The 21,017-nt window shown below is 37.1% G+C and overlaps 1 protein-coding gene and 1 non-coding gene across 2 annotated transcripts; both read right to left on the bottom strand.

Annotated features, from left to right (window-relative positions):
* Positions 1 to 11,362: 11,362 nt before the first annotated feature.
* On the bottom strand, positions 11,363 to 19,256 carry EIF5 (eukaryotic translation initiation factor 5). Its single transcript, XM_015813231.1, has 12 exons — positions 19,069 to 19,256; positions 18,668 to 18,898; positions 16,767 to 17,046; positions 16,600 to 16,681; positions 15,807 to 15,979; positions 15,121 to 15,232; positions 13,605 to 13,750; positions 13,206 to 13,361; positions 12,919 to 13,080; positions 12,569 to 12,733; positions 11,928 to 12,065; positions 11,363 to 11,740 (listed from the first exon to the last, which is right to left on the bottom strand). The coding sequence occupies exons 3-12, from the start codon at positions 16,836 to 16,838 to the stop codon at positions 11,648 to 11,650; spliced, it is 1,299 nt and encodes a 432-aa protein (XP_015668717.1). The 5' UTR covers positions 16,839 to 17,046; positions 18,668 to 18,898; positions 19,069 to 19,256; the 3' UTR covers positions 11,363 to 11,647.
* LOC114922380 lies at positions 14,852 to 14,976 on the bottom strand. Its single transcript, XR_003810397.1, has one exon. It is a non-coding gene; the product is annotated as a small nucleolar RNA SNORA28 (small nucleolar RNA).
* Positions 19,257 to 21,017: the final 1,761 nt, after the last annotated feature.

Genomic DNA, 21,017 nt, shown 5'->3' with positions numbered 1-21,017 from the left:
AACCTTTTCTACCACCCCCACAGCTGTATTTTTTTCTTTTCTACCTTAATAATTCATAAAATTAATATTGAAAACAAGAGGTGAAATAATGCGAATCAAAAAATCCTGTTTTGTATTAGGTGTCTTAAAACAATATATTATTCATAATCTGATAAACACCTTAAAATTTATTTCTACAATACTGTATCCCACTAATGAAAAAAGAAATTTCTGACTATAAATGTGCCCAGTTGAAAAACAACTGGGAGATATATAGATATAATTTCTGAATTTTCCGTATTGTTTAAAACACTGCTTAAGCAGTGCATCCTCAACTCACACTAGATCCATTAAAGTTAAGATTTCCTTCTCAGTGTTCAGAAGTATAACATATTTCTTATAATAATTCTTTAAAAGTATTTTTGAAGATCAACTACTTTTTCTGATGAAGGACTTAATGAATTCTATCTTACAGGGAAACCCTATACCAGATTCTTGGAAGAATGCCTACATTTCTTTAATACCCAAAGAGGGACTGGATTTAACTTCTGTGAAGAACTATGGGCCAATTTCTCTCCTTAATAATAACTACAAACTCTTTACATCTATTTTATCTGAAAGACTTAAAAAAGTTTTACAGGATTATATACATGAAGACCAGTGTGGTTTCTTACCTAAAAGACAACTAAAAGATAATATAAGAGTAATTTCAAATATAATTGAATATTTATAACAACGTAGCGACAAACAGGTTGTATTAGTCTTTCTGGATGCAGTAAAAGCTTTTGACAACTTGAACTAGGGCTTTATGTTTAAAGTAGTGGAAAAGATGGATTTTGGATTGGGCTTTAGAGTAGGTCTGAAGTCCATTTATACATTCCAGAAAGCAGGAAAAAGGTGAATGGAGACTTTACAAAACCCTGTGACAGGAGTGTCCTTTATCCTCTTTATTATTTATTCTAGTGTTGGAACTGTTAAATAGAGATATTAGACAGGATAACAGAGCAAAATGACTACAAATTAAAGCGCATAATTACAAATTACATGCATTTGCTGATGATTTAGTATTGAGTGTGCAAGACCTGCTAGAAAACATAATGATGATGATGATGATGATGATGATGATGATGATGATGATGATGGTGTTGGAAGGGACCTTGGAGGTCATCTAGTCCAACCCCCTGCTCAGGCAGGAAACCCTATACCATTTCAGACAAATAGCTGTCCAGTCTCTTCTTAAACATTTCCAGTGTTAGAGCATTCACAACTTCTGGAGGCAGGTTGTTCCACTGATTAATTGTTCTAACTGTCAGGAAATTTCTCCTTAGTTCTAGGTTGCTTCTCTCTTTGATTAGTTTCCATCTGTTGCTTCTTGTCTTGCCTTCAGGTGCTTTGGAGAATAGCTTGACTCCCTCTTCTATGTGGCAGCCCTTGAGATATTGAAACACTGCTATCATGTCACCCCTTGTCCTTCTCTTCACTAAACTAGACATACCCAATTCCAGCAACTGGTCCTCATATGTTTTAGCTTCCACTCCCCTAATCATCTTTGTTGCTCTTCTCTGTACTCTTTCTAGAGTCTCAACATCTTTTTTATATCATGGTGAACATTGAGCATGTTATGAGGAAGATTTAAATGTTTGGAGAAATGTCAGGTTTAAGAATAAATAAATCAGACAATAATACTCCCACTTAAAGGTGGGAGATCAGAAGAAATTAGAATTTAAAACTGGTTTTAAAGTTGTGAAAAAAGAACAGTACTTGGGGGTGACTCTCACTGAGGAAAATTCTAAGCTTTACAAAAATAATCACAGTAAAATATGGAAGGAGATCAAATTGGATTTAAATGGATGGCAAAAATTAAATTTGTCATTAATGGGAAGAATTTCAGTAATTAAAATGAATGTACTACCTAGAAAGCTATTTTTGTTTCAGACTAGACAGATATTGATTAGAGATTCCATTTTCAAACAGTGGCAGAAAGATATATCTAAATTTATTTGGAAAAATAAAAAACCAAGAATTAAATATAAGCTGCTACAAGATTCTAAAGATAGAGGAAGTCTGGTTTGCTGGATCTTAGATTATATTATGATGCTTGTTGTCTGGTGTGGTTAAAAGATTGGATAACTTTAAAAAATTCAAGGCTCTTGGACCTTGAATGTTCTGATTTGAGATTTGGGTGGCATGCCTATCTGTGGTATGTCAAAGTAAAAGTTAACCTTTTTTAAAGGTTCATGCTATTAGGCACTCGATTGCATGTGTATGGTGGAAATATAAAAAAAGATTAGCTGATAAAGTGCCACTTTGGTTATCACTTCATGAAACGCTACATAGAACCAAGAGGATTTCGGAATGTAAATGGATGACATATCAAGACTTATTGATATTTGAAAAAGAGGGATTTAAGATAGAGACAAGAGAACAACTAGTAAATGAAGGATTTGCTTGTGATTGGTTTAATTATTATAGAATTTTTGAAAGATTTAAGTTTGGTAAAGTTTTGTTTTCACAGGAACTAAATCTGAATTGGATGTTAATTTTTGTTCTGGAGATGACCACTTGATTTCTAAATTATATAAAATATTACTTAAGATGAACCTGGAACAGTGATGGCGAACCTTTTAGAGACCGAGTGCCCAAAAACCGGCCCCTCCCTGCACCCCTGCTCCGCCCCCCACCCCTGCCTGCTCCATCCCAGCTCTGCCCCCACCTGCAGGGCCATCCACTGCCTCTGTGGCCTGCCGCAGATCACCCGGGCGGCCCAGCAGTGCTATGGCAGCCACGCCCTCCACCTGTGCCCCGCAGCATCAACTGCGCACGACAGGGCGCAAGGGCGGAGTCATGTCCCTGCTGCCCGGCTGCCATGTCCTTGGCTCCACTGCTCTGTGCGGGCCATGCTCAAGGGCGACTCTCCTCCAGAGGGGCTGCTGGTGAGGAGGGGGCCATGGGGGGAGGTGGGGCTGGGGCAATGGTGCTCATGCCCAGAGTGCATGAGTGCCGCCTCTGGCACCCATGCCATAGGTTCGCCACCACTGACCTAGAAGATGAATATACTAAAGAGTGTATGGTAAAATGGGCAAAAAAGAATGGGTATAATATAATGCTAGATAAATGGGAGAATGTATGGACAAATGGACTAAAATTCATATTAAATTATAGTTTGAAAGAAAACTTTTACAAAATGATGTATTGTTGGTACCTGACCTCAGATAGACTAGCAAAAATGTATAAAGGGATTTCTAATAAGTGCTGGAAATATAATAAAAATCCAGGTTCATTTTATCATATATGGTGGTCTTGCAAATATGTGAAAACATACTGGATAACCATAGCAATGAAAATGCAAAAAATATTTAAGATAAAAATATTAATGAAAACTGAAGCCTTTCTTTTAGGTATGATGGACAAGCCAATTGAAAAACAAGTTGGGGTGCTATTCCTTCACATGGTGATGGCTATGAGGATTGTATTTGCCAAACACTGGAAAGAAAAAGAGACGATGACTGTTGAAGAATGGATTTTGAAATTGACTGAACTAGCAGAGATGGAGAAATTAACTGCTTTGATTAGAGATAATGGACTAGACAGCTTTATAAGAGACTGGAAACCATTTGTAGACTTTCTATGCGCTAACTATAATAATAGATGGTTAACAGAGGGATTTGAAAATTAGTGTAATGTTTAGCTCAACCTGTTGACTGTTTTTTCTTTTTTCTTCTTGTATGCAGGGCTTTTTTCTTCTTCATAGAACGCCCAGAACGGAGTTCCGGCACCTTTTTTGGATGGAATCTTGTAGGGTAGACAAGGTGGGTTGTATGACATGTGTGAGTTTCGGCACCTTTTTTTTTTAGAAAAAAAGCACCGCTTGTATGTATGTATGTATTTATGTATGTATGTATGTAAAAGGGGAGAATTTACTTTTCTTTCAGCACCCAGCCAGGGTGAATCCTGCATATTAAATGTTAAATTTAATTGAGCACTTTTTCTTCTTTTTTTGTACACTATTTTTTTCTTTTTGTTGTTGTTAGGGTTGAATGTATGCTTTTGTTTTGTTTCATTTTGTATATTTGTTTTACTGTTTTGTACTTTATTATCTATGATAAAACTATAAATAATAAAAAGTATTTGCCAATTAATAAATACATTTTAAAATATCAAAATATAACTATATGTCCCAACACTGAAAAATATGTTGACTTAGGGTTGTTTTGCATGCCAATGCCAATGCCAATCCATTGTTTCATTACTATCTTATTAAGAGATGGGTGATTTAAAAATATGAAATATAAATAAAATTAAATATTAAAATATTTAATTTGCACTTAAACATGTTTTTGGAGATTTTGAAGAGATGCACAACTTGAGACCCTTTGAAGTTTTGATTGCAAGCCCTTCTAAAATTAAAGGGCAATATTTAATGTGACAAATTATTTAATAGTTAAAGAATAATCATATCAATTATATATAATTATTTTAAGTTGATTAATCAGAGATTACTATTGATTAAATGAAATTAAAGCATTTAGCTTTGTTTTGCCTTTCCCCTCTTTGTTGATTTTTTGTTATTGTTCTTGTCCCTTCAAGTTAGTGTTAACGCTTGGTGACTTCCTGGACAAGTCCCTGCAGTTTTCTTGGCCACATTTTAGAAGTGGTTTATTGCTTTATTCCTAGGGTTGAGAAAGAGTGATTGGCCCAAAGTCACCCACCTGGCTTCCTATATAAGGTGGACCTTCTGATTTCTAGCCTGGTGCATTAACCACTACACCAAACTGGTGTACTCCTTCCTTCTTTGGCCAGATCTTATTTTGTGGAGTTATGAAACAGTTGTGCACCAATTGCACATGATTAATCAGCTCAGCATGCTGTATTCTACTAGTGATAAGATTCATGTTCCTGTATCTTTAAGACAGATTGTATCCTGTATCTTTAAGACAGATTCAGTTCAAAACGAGATTTGTTTAACTAGGTGTTTTTTTTCCTTCTCAACGACTGTACGAACTAAGTCTCCTCCAAGACTGTGTTCTTTTACTTGGAAGATGGACTTCTTTTTTCTGGAGATTGGTTTTTTTTTTTTTACCTTCCATTGTACCCCCCCAGCCTTGGCATGATGTCTTGGCGTTCTCTCATCCAAGTATTAAATAAGATGACCAACTTTAGCTTCTAAACCCAGATTTGGTAGTTAGGTGCTGCCTCCTGCTGAGAAAAACCAAAATTGATCATACAGGAAATCTAAAGAAATTACCTCAATTGATAAATAAATATTTTTGAAGGATGAGACTACCCATTTTGGGGGCAGAAACATGGCTATAGCACTGTTTTTTGTAGCATTATTTTCTCAAGGAGAATAGGTCATATCATACTTAAGAAAATAATATTAAATCCAGTTGCCAAGTATTGAGTTGCATTTATAATGGGGTTATTTTACTGTAACCTTCTCAAATGTTCAAAGCATATGCATGCTTTATTTATAATTTTGCTTAATGTTTTTATTGGGGTTTTTTTGTTAGCTGCTCAGTCATGTACTTGAGATAGTTGGCTATATAAAAAAAGCAAATAAATAAAACCAGTAAATAATGAATAAATAATTCATAACAACCCTATAAGATCTATCAATATTACTATTATTTCCCATACTGTATTGCTGCTTTCCAGTAGCCAATGTGGTTATGCATGGGGTAATGGAACCTAAACTAAAAGATCACATGCTTTACATTTCAGTCTCTTAACTTGCCCGTTGCATAGGAATGGACAACTCTGGAGTCATATCAAGGGCCAAACATGACGGTGAATTTTGTAGAAAAACTAAATTTTATTTATAAATTTATTTTAATTTATATCCCACCTTTATCATTTTTACAAATTCAAGGAAGCAAATACTCCCAATGCGCCTCTCTGTATTACTTTCCTGACCATTCTGTGAGGTGAATTCGGTTGAGAAAAACAGAATAACAAAGTTGAAAGGGACCTTGGAGGTCTTCTAGTCCAGGGGTAGTCAACCTTGGCTCTTTTATGACTTGTGGACTTCAACTCCCAGAATTCCTGAGCCAGCTAAGCTGGCTCAGGAATTCTAGGAATTGAAGTCCACGAATCATAAAAGAGCCAAGGCTGACTACCCCTGTTCTCGTCCAAACTCTTGCTCAAGCAGGATACCCTATATTATTTCAGACAAATGACTGTCCAATCTCTTCTTAAAATTCTTCAATGATGGAGCACTCACAGCTTTCTGAAGGCAAGCCATTCCACTGGTTAATTGTTTTCACTGTCAGGACATTTCTCTTATTTCTAGGTTCTCTTCGTGATTAGTTTCCATGCATTACTTCTTATACCTGCCTTCAGGTGATTTGGAGAATAGGTTGATCCCCCCTCTTTTTTGTGGCAGCTCCTGAGATATTGGAACACTACTATTATCTCATCTCTAGTCATTAGACTAGGCATACCCAGTTCCTGCAACCATTCTTTATATGTTTTTGCCTCCAGCCCCCAATCATCTTTGTTGCTTTTCTCTGTACTCTTTCTAGACTCTAGAGTCTCAACATCTTTTTTATACTATGGTGACCAAAACTAGATACAATATTCCAAGTTGGTCTTGCCAAGGTATCATAAAGTGGTATTAACACTTCATGTCATTTTGATTCTATTCCTCTGTTAATGCAGCCTAGGACTTTGTTGGCTTTTTTGGCAGCTGCACTGCTCGCTCATATTTGGCCACTAGGACTCTGAAAACCCTCTCGCAGTTACTGCTATTGAGCCAGGCATTCTATTCTATATCTGTGTATTTGGTTTTTCTTGCTTAAGTGTAAAACCTTACTTTTCTTACCATTAAATTCCATTTTGTTAGATAGGGTCCAATATTCAAGTCTATTGAGATTCTTCTGTATCTTGAGCCTATCTTCTAGAATGTTAGCTGTTCCTGCCAGTTTAGTGTCGTCTGCAAATTTGATGAGTTCCCCTTCTATTCTCTCATCTAAATCATTTATGAAAATATTGAATAGTACTGGGCCTAAAATGGAACCTTTGGGATTTCCCTCCATATAGAAGTAATACCATTAATGACTACATGTTGAGTGCGCTTTGTCAGCCAGTTATGAATCCATCTAATAGTGATGCTTTTTATCCCACATTTTTCTATCTTACAATGAAGTAGGTTGTGGTCTACTTTGTCAAGTGCTTTACTGAAATGTGTATACTATATCCACAACATTGAATGTGATTGTGATTGGCCTGAAGTAATGCAACCAGCTTTCATTCCTAAAATGGGACTAGAATGAAAGTTTCCTGGTTTCTAGCCTGGTGCTTTAAGCACTAGATCAAACTGGCTTTTTAAATTAAATTATTTAATTTAATTTAATTTATGTAATTAATCTCTTAATTACATGTTAAACATAAAATGTTTAGTTAATATGATTTTTGAAAGGGCAAAGCCCAGACTCTAGACAACAAGCAGCCTCTGACCTGAACTTCTACCCTTACACCAGCCTTAAATTGACCATGTCTTAAAAGTCTATTTTCTTAGACAAAAAACTGTTTTTCTCTACTTTCACAAGAACATTGGCCTTTTCTGGGAGCTCTTTCCATTTGTTCAGTAGATACCTACAGTGTCTCTTTTTCCCATTTTCTTTTAGGGTCAAATTTAAAAGTTAATTATCAAGATGATCAATTAGAAAAGAAGCTTTATATTGATGTGGTTATTATTTGCAGAAACATGATAAAAACGTCTATATTTAATGGTCATTTATTCAAATAATAAGAACTGTATTAATTTAAGGCTGGGAAAAGAATATTATAGGAAGAAGAGAAAATCAAGCAAAGCCATTATAGGGACTATAGAATTATAGAGATTGTTATTATTTTTAAATATAAACCCAGACAAACACACTGTTCACCAAAAATTAAGGTGATTATGTTAAAAATCAATAAAATATCTTTTTTTAAAAATTAAAAGTTAATTATACCTTTGAAGTCCTAATACTTAATGTATTATAATTAACATGGTAATACATTAATAAACCCAAGATAAGATGATAAGGTAAGGTAAGATAAGATAACCTTTATTGTCATTTTTACTATGAGCACACTGGCCCACATTAAAAATGAAATTCTGTTGCCTGCTCTCAAAAGTATGTATCTTCCCATACACATGCATAACACACATATACACATGCTATATACACAAAAATATACCTACCCCATATAACATATAAATATTAATCACTGTGTATTTTGAATACATAGCAGAAAGAGGAAACTTGAGAGTTCACAAGGTTGATACTGTATGTGAACAAAACTGTGGCTGAGTCTGGATGTTCTGCTTCGGATACTACAAAGTCTCCTCCCAGAAGGTAACAAGGAAAACAGGTTGTGAAGAGGATATGTAGCGTCCCAATCCTGAGGACCTTGAAGCATTGCTTATATGCTATGTCCTGGATAGAAGGAAGCGAATCGACAATAATCTTTTCTGCAATACTCACCACTCCGCACCGCCTTCCTGTCTGAAGCAGTAATGCTTCCAATCAGACTGTAATGCAATAGGATAGGATGCTCATCATTGTCCCTCTGTAGAAAGTGGTAAGGATAGGGGAAGGATGTACTTTTCTCATGCAACAGAGAAAATGCAGGCGCTGCTGTGCCTACTTCATCAGTGTCTCACTCTTGAGTGACCAAGCTAGTCTACTCGATAGCTGCACTTCCAGAAACTTGATGCTAAAAACCTCCACAAAATCATTAATACCCAGAGGTGTGTGGTTGTGCCTGACTTTTCTGAAATTGACAATGAGATAGTTTTTCTGTTGTCGAGTAGAAAATAATTGCAGAATTTCCTTGTTACAGTAGAATTTTTGAAAAAAAAAAGTTATTTTTCAGCAAGCGTTGGGACAAAGGGTTACTTTTCCAAAGGGTCTGGTTCAGCTATTTCTGTGGTAAGAACATGCATTCTTTTCTGGTCCAGGTGGTCCAGGGCCAATTTGTGTTTTGGACCATTCTCAGAATGAAACTGGGTAGTTTTATTGTAAATAGGCACAAAACCAAGTTGATCTAGGTAACAGCAAAAAGCCAAGGTGGAAGAATTTTTCTATGCTAATATTTAGTGTCTTTCCATATATGTATACTTGCCATGCAAAACTACTCCAGGATTTCTATGGTTGTTTCAACCAAATGTACAGGTATAGTATAGGGGGTACCTTGCTCAATAGTAGTAATTGTGAGAGGGATCTGAATCCTAGTGGACAATCACTTAAATATGAGCCAGCAGTATGCTGCAGCTGCCAAAAAAGCCAACACAGTGCTAGGCTGCATTAACAGAGGGACAGAATCAAGATCACGTGAAGTATTAATACTTTACAATGCCTTGGTAAGGCCACACTTGGAATACTGCATCCAGTTTTGGTCACCACGATGTAAAAAAGATGTTGAGACTCTAGAAAGAGTACAAAGAGCAACAAAGATGATCAGGGGACTGGAGGCTAAAACATATAAGGAACGGTTGCTGGAATTGGGTATGTCTAGTTTAATGAAAAGGACTAAGGGTGACATGATAGCAGTGTTCCAATATCTCAGGGGCTGCCACAAAGAAGAGGGAGTCAAGCTATTCTCCAAAGTGCCTGAAAGCAGGACAAGAAGCAAGGGGTGAAAACTAATCAAGGAGAGAAGCAATCTAGAACTAAGGAGAAACTTCCTGACAGAACAATTACTAACCAGTGGAACAACCTGCCTCCAGAAGCGGTGAATGCTCCAACACTGGAAGTTTTTAAGAGACTAAGACAGCCATTTGTCTGAAATGGTGTAGGGTTTCCTGCCTGAGCAGGGTCCCTTCCAACTTTATTATTATTATTATTTGATTTAAAATTAAGTTTTCTTTGTGCTCACCACTAGTAGCTTTGATGGGAGAACTGCATATGCACTGACTGCAAGTGATTGCTCTTGGGTGATTTAATTGGTCAAAGTTGAACTTGCTAGAGAAAAGAACTAGCTTATGTGTATAAAACAGTCCATCATGGAAAGTTCTAACCCTGAAACTATCTTTATTTCCGAATTTTTCATTTTGGAATATAATTACATGAAATAACCAGCTACTTACCGGTATGTTCCAAGCTTTAAAAAGCAGGAAAGAATATTTGTTATACAATTCAGTGATACAAGATCATGTATTGCAACATTAAGGTAGATTTGTTCATGGTTCTGCCAGTTACTGATTTAGCAAATCTTCATTTGTTCCTACTTTACAATTTTTCTTGCTGTGATATTAAGTCTGAAATATTTATACAGCTAGTAACCCCCAATTTAGGAATCAGATTTCTGTTCCTATGGCCTGTCCTTAAGTCAAATTTGTATGTAAGCCAAAAAGCATTATGTAATAGTGTATAAGGAAAATTTGAGTAATGAACTTAGGCCATTGTGTATTTGATTCATTATGTATTTAATTCAGATTTTGCTACAAGACTCATTCTTAACTATGGATCATCTTTAACCAAGGGACATACTGTAATTAAATTGGCTTCTCCAACTTTTCACCCTCAGTGAATATTGCCCATTACCCTCATAAATAAAACTAGCTTATTGAGATTTGTACTGCACAAGAAAACACATCTATTTTGCTCTTAAATGCTTACTAGTACTGACCAGAATATTATTTCTAATTTTTCTTACATACTTTTCTATATTGAAATGCTACCAATTTAAACAAACATCTAGTGACTAGATCAGTGTTCTAATTTTTCCTGCATTACCCAATACGCCTTTTAGAATTCAGTCCTCACAATTGCCTAAGTCTGTGGGAACACACCCAAATTATTTGCATAGTGCAGTGAGGACAATCACATTTCTGCTAACTAGTTCTGCATGCTTTATATGCAGCTGCAGTTTTTTTTTAAAAGAAAAGACATTTAACCCAAAGGCGCTTTTTCAAGAGGCAACTGGACTTTCTTGTTTTTCTTCAAAGATGTTTTGTTTCTCATCCAAGAAGCTTTTTGGATGAGAAGCGAAACATCTTCAAAGAAAAACAAGAAAAGTCCAGTTGCCTCTTGAAAAAGCGCCTTTGGGACAACCATGATCTGGATGACCGAGAATCTCCAGACAAAAGACGTTTAAATTAGACAGCTGGAGAACATCAATTAAAAATTTAACAAAAGTTGGCCACAAATTTCAGTTTTTCTTTTGAAGCATAAATTTATCATGATTTCATAGTTATTCTATATGGATTACATCCTAACCACATCTTAGGCAGGTTTTATATTAATAATGTCCCCAGTTTACTTCCCTCTCCATGAGTATACCAAGTGAGAAAACAAAAGATGCTCAAATGGGAATTAAATGGACTCACAAACACAACCTAATTTTTCATTACTGCCCACATTAGGTTAGAAAAAACACTAAAATGTGTCGGAACTGAAGATTCCAAAACCAAATCCTTTATTTTCACAACTGTATAAATGTGCTCCAAGTATTTATGTCCAATACAAGTTTAAAAGAAACATGCCAGGCAGCAAACTTAGATCAGTCTGCTGGTGTATTAACTCCTCTCATCTGTTAAGCTTAGTTACAAATACCAGTCATGGTAACATACATTTGAGTTCAAGAAGTATAGCACGATGTTTATAGCTATTATAGCTTGTGCACAAAGTTGCACTTCTGGCAAGAGATGCAGAGAAGTTGGAAACTAGGTAGATTCATTTTAAATAGCATCAATATCAATGTCATCTTCCTTGTTGTTTGCAGTTTTCACTGTTTCAACTTTAGGTACACTGGCTGTCTTGGAGTACACCACCTGCAAAAATAGACAAGTTTATTCATAGTAACACTGTTACATTATTTGAGGCTTTTTATCTCTACGTAATTATTATAAAATGAGCAAAGCACTGGAGCAACAATTCCTTTTCAGCTAACATACATTTAGATATTTCAAATCAGAGCTTACAATACATGTGGGTAAAGAACACTTATTTAAAGCTCACCTCAATGTTTTCATCTTCATCATCTTCTTCCTCATTGCCAGATGATTCCTCTTCAGCTTCTTTCAGCCATTTAATGAATGGCTCTGCTTTGACACGAATTTCTTTGGCAAGCTCTTTAGAAACATATTTCTTTGAAGCCTAAAAAACAAAACAAAAATTTTTTGTTAACAATTTATGCAGATTTGTTTTATGAGCATGGTATTTTAAACCGAAGTAATAGAATTGTATAGGATACACAAAATGATTAGAATGTGAAATTTTAACTGTTTCAATTGAATGAAATATTTAGTTCCAAGGTTGGAACATTCTATCCATGAAATCTTACCTTGAATGGAAAACAGGTGCTCCAAACAAAAAACAGCTACTTCAAGCTCTAGCCTACTTCACTCAAAACCCTTTTTTACACCCCAACATTTAGAATAATCAAAAATGCCATATAAATGTAATCACCAGAAAATACCAATGTATTTTGTGCTTGCCCCTCCCCCATTATAAAGATTACATTGAGTGTAGTTTTTCCCTTTCCCTTTTAGCATCAACAATGAAGTACTATCAAGCACAAATCCTACAATGCAAGCAGTTTTTCAAATATTAGGGATTAATGTAGCTTGCAAGGGCTGCCTTAATTTGTAAAAACTGACCTTTTCTGCCCAGCTCAATATGACTTCTTCTTCCAGAAGATCTGCATCATACATTTCCTTCAGGATGTGTGGAATTTTAGAAATCAGCTGCGATTGATGTATAGCTACTACGCACTCAAAGCCATGAAGAAGATATCTCTGGGCCTTCTTGTTGTTGTGGCAGAACTAAAATGCGAACCAGAACGTATTAGGAAAAAAGCTGTATTAGCATGTGTAGCCCACTTGCTTAATCATATAAGCTAAGAGATATTTCACACAAAATACTTCTTTTTAGACTGAGATATGAGACAGGAAGCAGAAAGCCCTCCCATCATCTCAGGAGAATGTTTTTGACATACAAAAAAACTTACACGCAAGAAATGGCGCCTGTATTTCTTTATCTGTTCTCTTATTTTTGCATCAAAGAGGACTTCAGTCAACACCAGAGGGCCCATAGCTTTAACATCTAATCTTTCTGCTTCTGCCACAATATCTTTGTCGGAGGACTCTATGACACCTTCTTCTTTCTTTTTCTGGAACAGAAAAGACATTTTGTTTTAAAAGAAATATATTTTTCAACAGTTAAAATTATTTCACTAGTTCAGTTTCAACTTAAAAGTTTTTGAAATGAGAAAAACACTCCATTTATCTGAAATACCTTAACAAAGTCAAATAGTAAATTGACTCTTTGCTCAATAGTCCTTTCTAGATCATCAGTCAATGTGAGTACTTTTGCACGATCAGTGATTTCATCCATTCGACGCCTTTGGGCTTCTTCAGTGGTATCTTCACCCCAGTCATCATCTTCTTCCTCCTGAAATTTAGAAAGTTAATCATTTTCATACATTACCCAGTTTAAGAAATACGAACAATTCAACCACTTTGATACTGTGTTTTCCTGGAAAAAAATAACCCGTTATTCCCTTGAATAATTAATCATAAAAATAAAAAACCCTCTAATTAAATCAGAAAAAGGTCACTCATCTTCAAGAAAGCACAATGTTTACAATGAAACCATACATTTGTTGCTCATTTTATTGTAACCAGATCTACTTACCACTACATTTGGAGGACTAAGTTCTTCTGGTGGTGCTGACTGTGGGGGTGGTGTCTCGGTATTAGATACACAACCATTCTCTTTATCCTTGCCTTTTCTATTCTTCTTTTCTTTCTCTTTCTTGCCTGTACCAGACTCACTGCTCTCTGTGAACATTAGCAAGAGTCCAATGAAATATATATTTTTAACAGACATGCATCCAGATTTTTAATTTACAAACTCAGCTTTAGCTGGCCATTGTATCTTAAGGTATTTGGGTATACTTGAATAATATTAGATCAGTCAGCTTTTATACAAATGTTTGAACTACAGAAGCATAGTTTCTCCAATTACAAAGCCTATACACATTCAACTTTTGGTTCAGTCTTAATATATAACAAATAACTTCCACATGCAATTTATCAGCCTTTAGACTGAAATTTTTTCCAAGGACATTTATATTTTCTATAATACAGGCATTACAAGACTGTGACAGACTCCTACAGGCAAGGGATATGACTAATAAGTAACAAAAAGTAAACATTAGGCTTTCCAAAGGTGTAGAAATCCCACTGAAGTTTATTTCTAGCTCAAGTAATCCAGCAACCAACCTTTTATGGACATTCTAATTTAAGGTTATTTAAATTTATAAAATAAAAAGTAAAGCAATGGGAAATAACAGAAATTATGCACAAGAATACTAAATAAGTCTGTTTTGATTTCACATGGCTTGGAATGCACTAATGCAGGTAGTCCTCAACTTACGACAATTGAGACCAAAATTTTTGTTGCTAAGTGAGACATTTGTTAAGTGAGTTTGCCCCATTTTATGACTTTACTGCCACAGCTGTTAAGTGAATCACTGCAGCTAAGTTAGTAATAGGGTTATTAAGTACATCTGGCTTTCCCATTGACTTTGTCAATGGGAAAGCCAGATAGCAAAGGGAGATCACATGATAGCAAAAGGAGATCACATGATCTCGGGACATTGCAACTGTCATAAATATGAGTCAGTTGCCAAGTGTCTGAATTTTGATCATGTGACCATGGGGATGCTGCAATGTGAAAAACGGTTCTAGTCATTTTTTTTCATTGCCATTGTAACTTTGAACAGTCATTAAATGAACTGTTAAGTCAAGTACTACTTGTAATTTGCTCGGTCATTGGTATCTATACTTTTAATGCCAATACTACAAAGTTGAAAATGCAGCCATGAATATATCCAGATCCACTCCAGAATGTTTGCTTATAGAGAACATCATCAATATATTGTTAGAGTCTGTATAACAGATGGCCTCATTTTTAAAGACCACTGGAATAGGTCAGGCTATGTTTAGTATTGCAAGCTTAAATTGAGATAGACAACTAAGTTATCTACCACAGAGTGTTGCTTGCACTGCAATTGCCACATAGCACTGTTTTCCAGACCAGTTCCAACACATATTGTTTAAAAACCTCCTCCAGTTTTCTGCCTCAATTAAGTAGGAAATAAATGATCATTTATAGGTAAATATCAAAATTAAGAACATTCACTCACCAGGTGGGTTTTTAAGGATGAACGTGCAAAGTTTATGATTTGTGTCAAGCATGCCTCGATAGCCACAGGCTTTGCAAGAGTTACCAATAGTTTGTTTCCTAGGATTGACATGCTGCCAAAGAGAGCAAGTTTCAATACCAATTATTTCATTTATATCTATATATGCTACTTCCTTCCATTTTATAGCCCTTTTCTAAAGAAAATGAAACAGCAGAAGCAATATATGCCCTAACTGGCTTGTGTAGAAAATTCTGGACTAGCTTGATAAGTTTTATTTTCTTATATAAAGCAGTCCTGGAAATCTATTTTAAATTACTGCAGATGTTAGAGCTACCTAGACATTGGGAGCTTAGCATTTAACTTACTACCACAAAGACTATTCAAATTTACTCGCAAGTAATTTTGGTATATATTTACATTCTACATTATTGTCACACATACTATTTCTTTGTTAAGTACCAAAGTATTCCTGTTTGAAATGTTGTCTTCTAATTAGACATATTAAGCTAAGTATCTCCTGCCTTTCTTGAAAGTATTTAGTGTGACATTGGTAGGCCACCTCATGAGAAACCTCAGGGTTGACCAAATACAAAACTGAGATTGCTGAAACTGGATTGCCGATTTTTAAAAAAACTTTGTATATAATTTTCTTTATAAAGTCTTAGCATTCTAAAAGCATCACCTACCAGATCAGTTTCAGGATTTTCACACTCAGGACAGAGAACAAATTTTTTAATAAACCCATCCAACATGTCTTGTAGCTTATTCGCCTCATGAGATCCATTGACAATGTAACGGTCATTCTTAACATCAAACTGGGTCTGCGCTCCCAGCTCACAACCAAAAAATTTGGTGGGATCTTTCAAGAAAGAAGAAAAATTAGTCATGAAGTTTCCCATCAAGTCCCCACACTCACTTCTGACTAAACCTCTGCAAATTTATTTCACTTTAGTCATTTTTAGCACCACTCAATTCCAAACCACTACTGGATAGCTATTTCTTCCTCCATTTGCCCATGAAAAAGCAATATTTTATAATTATTTTATTATCTTACTACAATTGTAAGACCAGCTTTAGAATTCACATCAATTAACTGTTTCTGCAGAAGCATTCCCTATTTAATATAGAATGCCTCAAAACAATTATGCATTGCTTCAGAGTACCATGCACAATAGCAATTACTATAAAAGCTATTCAAGTCAGCTCTTTTCCTCTGCTTTAAAAATTGCTGACTCTATGAGGCAGAAGACAGAACTGTGTATTTAGGCTGACATAGTGACAATAGCACTGTAATTGAGTTATCTCACACTTCCATGAAGCAAGGGAAACTGAAAGGGGTGGAAGAAATGAGAAAATGGAGTAGGGCTCTGGGTATCATATTTTTTTTACTATAGTACTATTAAATGTTCCAAAAAGATACTTTAAAAATGTTTTTTTACTAATAAAATGAAGCTCAAGGGAAAATGATATACAACTTACACGTAGGAGGCCGATTAAGCGCCTTTGCAACATCAACCATGTTGACGATAACTGTCTTTATCCCATTTCCTTTGCCCTCAACCTGAAAAGAAAACTTAAGTATATATGATATCACATCATTAAATGGCAACTTTAACCCACATTTAAAGAAATGGTGAAATATGTACCTTGGCAATCAAACGGGGCATTTTGTAGCGATAGAACTGATCTGAAACACTGCGGTTGACGTTGACAGACATTTTGGCTTATTAGTAGCTTTATCAATAAGATGGAGAGATCTTTGATTGCAACTTTTTGGTATCTTCTGTCTGGAGAAGACGTGATGACATAAACGACTGCAAGAGTTCTCGGTCTCTGACATGAAAAAATTTTCGCCACTGAGGCTGTGAGGTTCTTGCTTGTATGCTATATTTCCCCAATACAGGTACCAATGGCTGCGCAACAGCTCTGCAATATTAATATAGAAAGCTTTTATACTTCACATACGTGCCTCTTGTTTTGTTTGAATTCAAACATCATAACTGGTCTATATTTTTTATACAATACTCAATATAAAACTTACAGCTAACAATATTGAATTATAAATGCTGAATTTTGTCAGAACACTATGAACTTGACATGATAAATCAGTGGTAGATTGTGTTTCTGTACTTGGTAATAGTTATAACTTATTACATTATATTGTTCTATAGCCAGCAATGAGGAAATATTTTCATTTTTAAGTTTTATTGGTTTGTTGTTGTTAACCAGTCCTAATTTTGGCAGGAGCCATATATTAGTTTGCAAGGCAATAGTTACTTCAGTGGTATCCTCTATTAAGAAATGAACTTTGGGAACTATGAGGTTGAGAGAAACAATGACTATCTATTTCTTAACAAAAACGAGTAAAATATTCTAAAAAGTATCTAAATGAGCCGATTACACTATGCCTCATAATGTAATTGTTGCAAAAATTTAAAATAAATCATGCCTTTTATTCTTTTACGTAAGCAGATGAATTGAAAAACTACCGAACTTCTTTCCCTCCACGTGCTCTACACACGTGTCTATAACAGTATGAAATATAAATGAAGTGGTAAGGAAAAAAAAATCCTACAAGGGGGGGGGAGAGAGAAAAAGGAAGTCTAGTATTTTATCTTAAGAGATAAAACTACGATGCAGCTATCGCGAATAAACCCACTTTAAAAAAAAAAAAAAATGAACTCCTCCCTCTCTTCAACCCAGCGTCGGAATGACTCAGAAATGCAGCAATTAAGCACTGAGTCAGCCCTAAATACAAAGCGGCGGCAGCGGGCGGCGGTGTCGTCGCCATTCATCCCTCTCTCCCCGCCCCATCGCCCCCCTTCCTTCGAAAGCGCCGGAGCGGAGCCGCCCGCTGCCCTCCCCCTTCGCACACTGCGGGTTTAGGAACTGCGCCATAGAGCGCGCGCTCCGCCCGCCCCCCCCCTTCCATCACGAGGACTGAGGCGCGGAAAGACCTGACGGCCGCCATCTTGTAGAGCCGAGCCGCGTTCGTTCGAGGAGGCGAAGCGGGGAAGCGACCGCCACCGGCGGTTGAGGGAAGGAGAGGCCGCCGACCCCCCCTTCCCCATATTTGCAGGCTTCTTTTCTTAGAGGTGTTGGACTACACGGCCCATCTCGCATACAGCTTAAGGCAATGCGATCCAAGGCCGAAGTCTGGTCTACGAGTCCTTCTTGCCGCCCTCCCCTTCTCGAGAACGAGCTCTTTTTGTAAGAAACCCCGGAGGGCAAATTTCTAGAAGCGCCTTGTCTGCTCGTCCTCCCCCCCCCAAAGACTCGACTCAGCATTCTGCCCCTCTGTCCGCCAGGAAGTTACTCGGGACCAGCCATTACGGACCAATATTAACACCCTCCACTTACACAAGTGTGTGTATGTGTGTGTGTGGGGGGGGAGTAAGCGAACGACCCGCAAGCGCCCAGCTCTTCAGGCCGCTGCCCGTCTTCCCGGCCTCCGCCACTCAGCCCTACCAGCAAAGCGAAGCCCTCCCCCATTGCCCCCCTCCATATGCTTACCCTCTCCCACCCGCTCCCCTTTTTTTTTACTTACCGTTTTCGTCCAATACAGACATAAACCCAACGCTGCTCGCCCCGGGCTGTGACGAAGCCGAATTAGTACGAGGAGAACGATGGCGGAGCTGAGGGTGTCACCGAGCACCCGGGCGCTTTTCCTAAAGAGATACAGATGCGGAGGCGGACGCCGCAACCGCCAGGAGAGGGGAGGGGGGGTCCAAGCGTCCTGAGGCGGGCGGGATCAGCGGGATCAGCCTTGCCGGTTACTCTGCCGGAAGGGAAAGACCATCAGCTGAGGCAGCATTGTTAGTCAGGCGGCGGAGCGCCCGCACCTAAATTCAAACCGACATCAAATCTGCCATAGCGGCAGCATTAGGATGGGTTTTTTTAAAAAGGAGAGGGGGAGGGGCACAGCTGTAATGGCCGCCGAGTACTTACCTCTAGAATGTTCTCGCGCCGACTGAACAACACCGTCGCGAAGGCTGGGATCAATCAACCGCCGGAGAATCCACGCCTCCCTCTTCGTCGTATTGGCTCATCGTTCGCCGTTCTTCTTTTTCATTGGCTTCAGGTACTTGTCAGTCATCGTGTAAGACGACCTCTCCTTATATTCGCTTTCTATCTTCCCACCCTGTCAACTCCGCCGATCGAAGAAATACCAGCGCCCAAAAGGACATCACGTTTGACGAGAGCCAGAATGTCGCGAGAGTTATGCCGAAGGGGAAGAATGAGTCAGTGTTCTCTGTTAGGGGGGGAGGGGACGGTTTCTTACCAGCTTGCGTGCAGAGAGTGCGTGTAAAGAAATGAATTTTATTCTCCGAATACCTTTTCCGTATTCTTTACTACTGAATGCTACTGTTGCATTAAAAAAAACCGGAGCTTTTTTTTAAGGCGGGAAATAAATATACTTACTGTATCTCGCTTTTCGTCAAGGCACTCGATATAGTTTCGCCCCTGTTTTAGTGCCCCGAAACCCCTTGGTCGGGCATAAAGTGGCTGGACCAGCTTTAATCCCTGGGTTTCTGTGGTAAAGGACGGACTTCAACCTTGGGTCTCCCGGATCTTATGCAATGCTTTAATCACTACATTCTTTTAGGAAGGGCTGGTTGCCTTGAGTGCTCATCTGAGAAAAGTGCTGCAGTATTTGAGGCCCGTTTTCCGATGTCAGAATATTGTGATTTAGTTAAGCCACTGGATAAAAAAATACCAAGAATCGGCCTGTCACCCGTTCTCGTGTATATTCTGTAGCTGTGTGCTGTAAAGGGTGATGCTGTTCATTTGGACAGTAGTTTAGCTTTTCGTGTTCACCTTTGGTGTGCAGGAAAATATGGAAGATTATTTCTATTAAACTACATAGTTAAAAGTATCTAGCACTACTTTATGTGAAGTATTTTTGAGAGTTTGTTTGGCGATGAGGTATAGGCCCCTAGCCTCTAGGTCTAGGCCATCATAACCTTGATCTGACCCCAGTCGTCTACCGTAATATGTTTTCAGACGAAAATAGCTTTTAAAACATTGCCACTTCTGGCTTTCGTTATCAGGTAGACGTGTACTGTATGTATCAACGTTTTAAAATAGAAATAAATTGTGGCAGGGTCCTTTAAAGAATCAGTGTATTAATGCAATTGCTGGGTATGTACTTCCATTGCATTTGGTGAAATGCAATGGAAGAATGTGGTATTTGGAAGAACAAGGTATTTGGAAGCACACAGAAAATAATTAAGGACAAATTGATTGGAGAATTTAATTCTTGAGCCTGCTTTATAAATACATTTGAGAACTCAATTCAGTTTTTCAAGAGTGAATGAAAATAGCTTACCTAGTTATCATCAGAACTTTTCTATTACAACTCCCCTATCTCTTTATCATTATACTCTTTATCATTATACTAATATAGAGCCTAAAACCAAGAAAAGAGCTCTCTATTTGCTTCTATTAGCATTTGCTAATAATTTTAAAATGCCCCTCCCAAATCCACCCACCACACAAACTCTCCAAAATTGTAACAGGCCTTAAAAATAGGGAATTATTTTGAGGATGGAATGACATAAAACAATTCAAAATAATAAGTTAAAGAATATGTTTTTATCTTATGGTTATATTTGTAACATGCAATAATAGTATGTTAACTCATATTGCTCAAGGAAAATTATGTTGAATTGTCCAAGGCCAGTGCTTAACAATTATTTTAGTTGTAATTTCATGTTACCCTGATCTGTAATTTTTATTGCTTCTAAGTAAAAATGGATTCCTGCCTTTCTGAAGGTGATACCAGTATTTCCTGATATTCAAAAATATCCAGAGTATGTATGGAATTTTCAAATTCTAAAATTCTGGAATTTTTAGCAAACCAAATAATTACCTTTCAGAAGGTTTAACATAATATG

Source organism: Protobothrops mucrosquamatus, unplaced genomic scaffold (genome assembly GCF_001527695.2).
Source record: "Protobothrops mucrosquamatus isolate PMUCROS unplaced genomic scaffold, P.Mucros_1.0 scaffold145, whole genome shotgun sequence".
Classification (NCBI taxonomy): domain Eukaryota; kingdom Metazoa; phylum Chordata; class Lepidosauria; order Squamata; family Viperidae; genus Protobothrops; species Protobothrops mucrosquamatus.
This window is presented reverse-complemented; position numbering and strand designations above follow the sequence as displayed.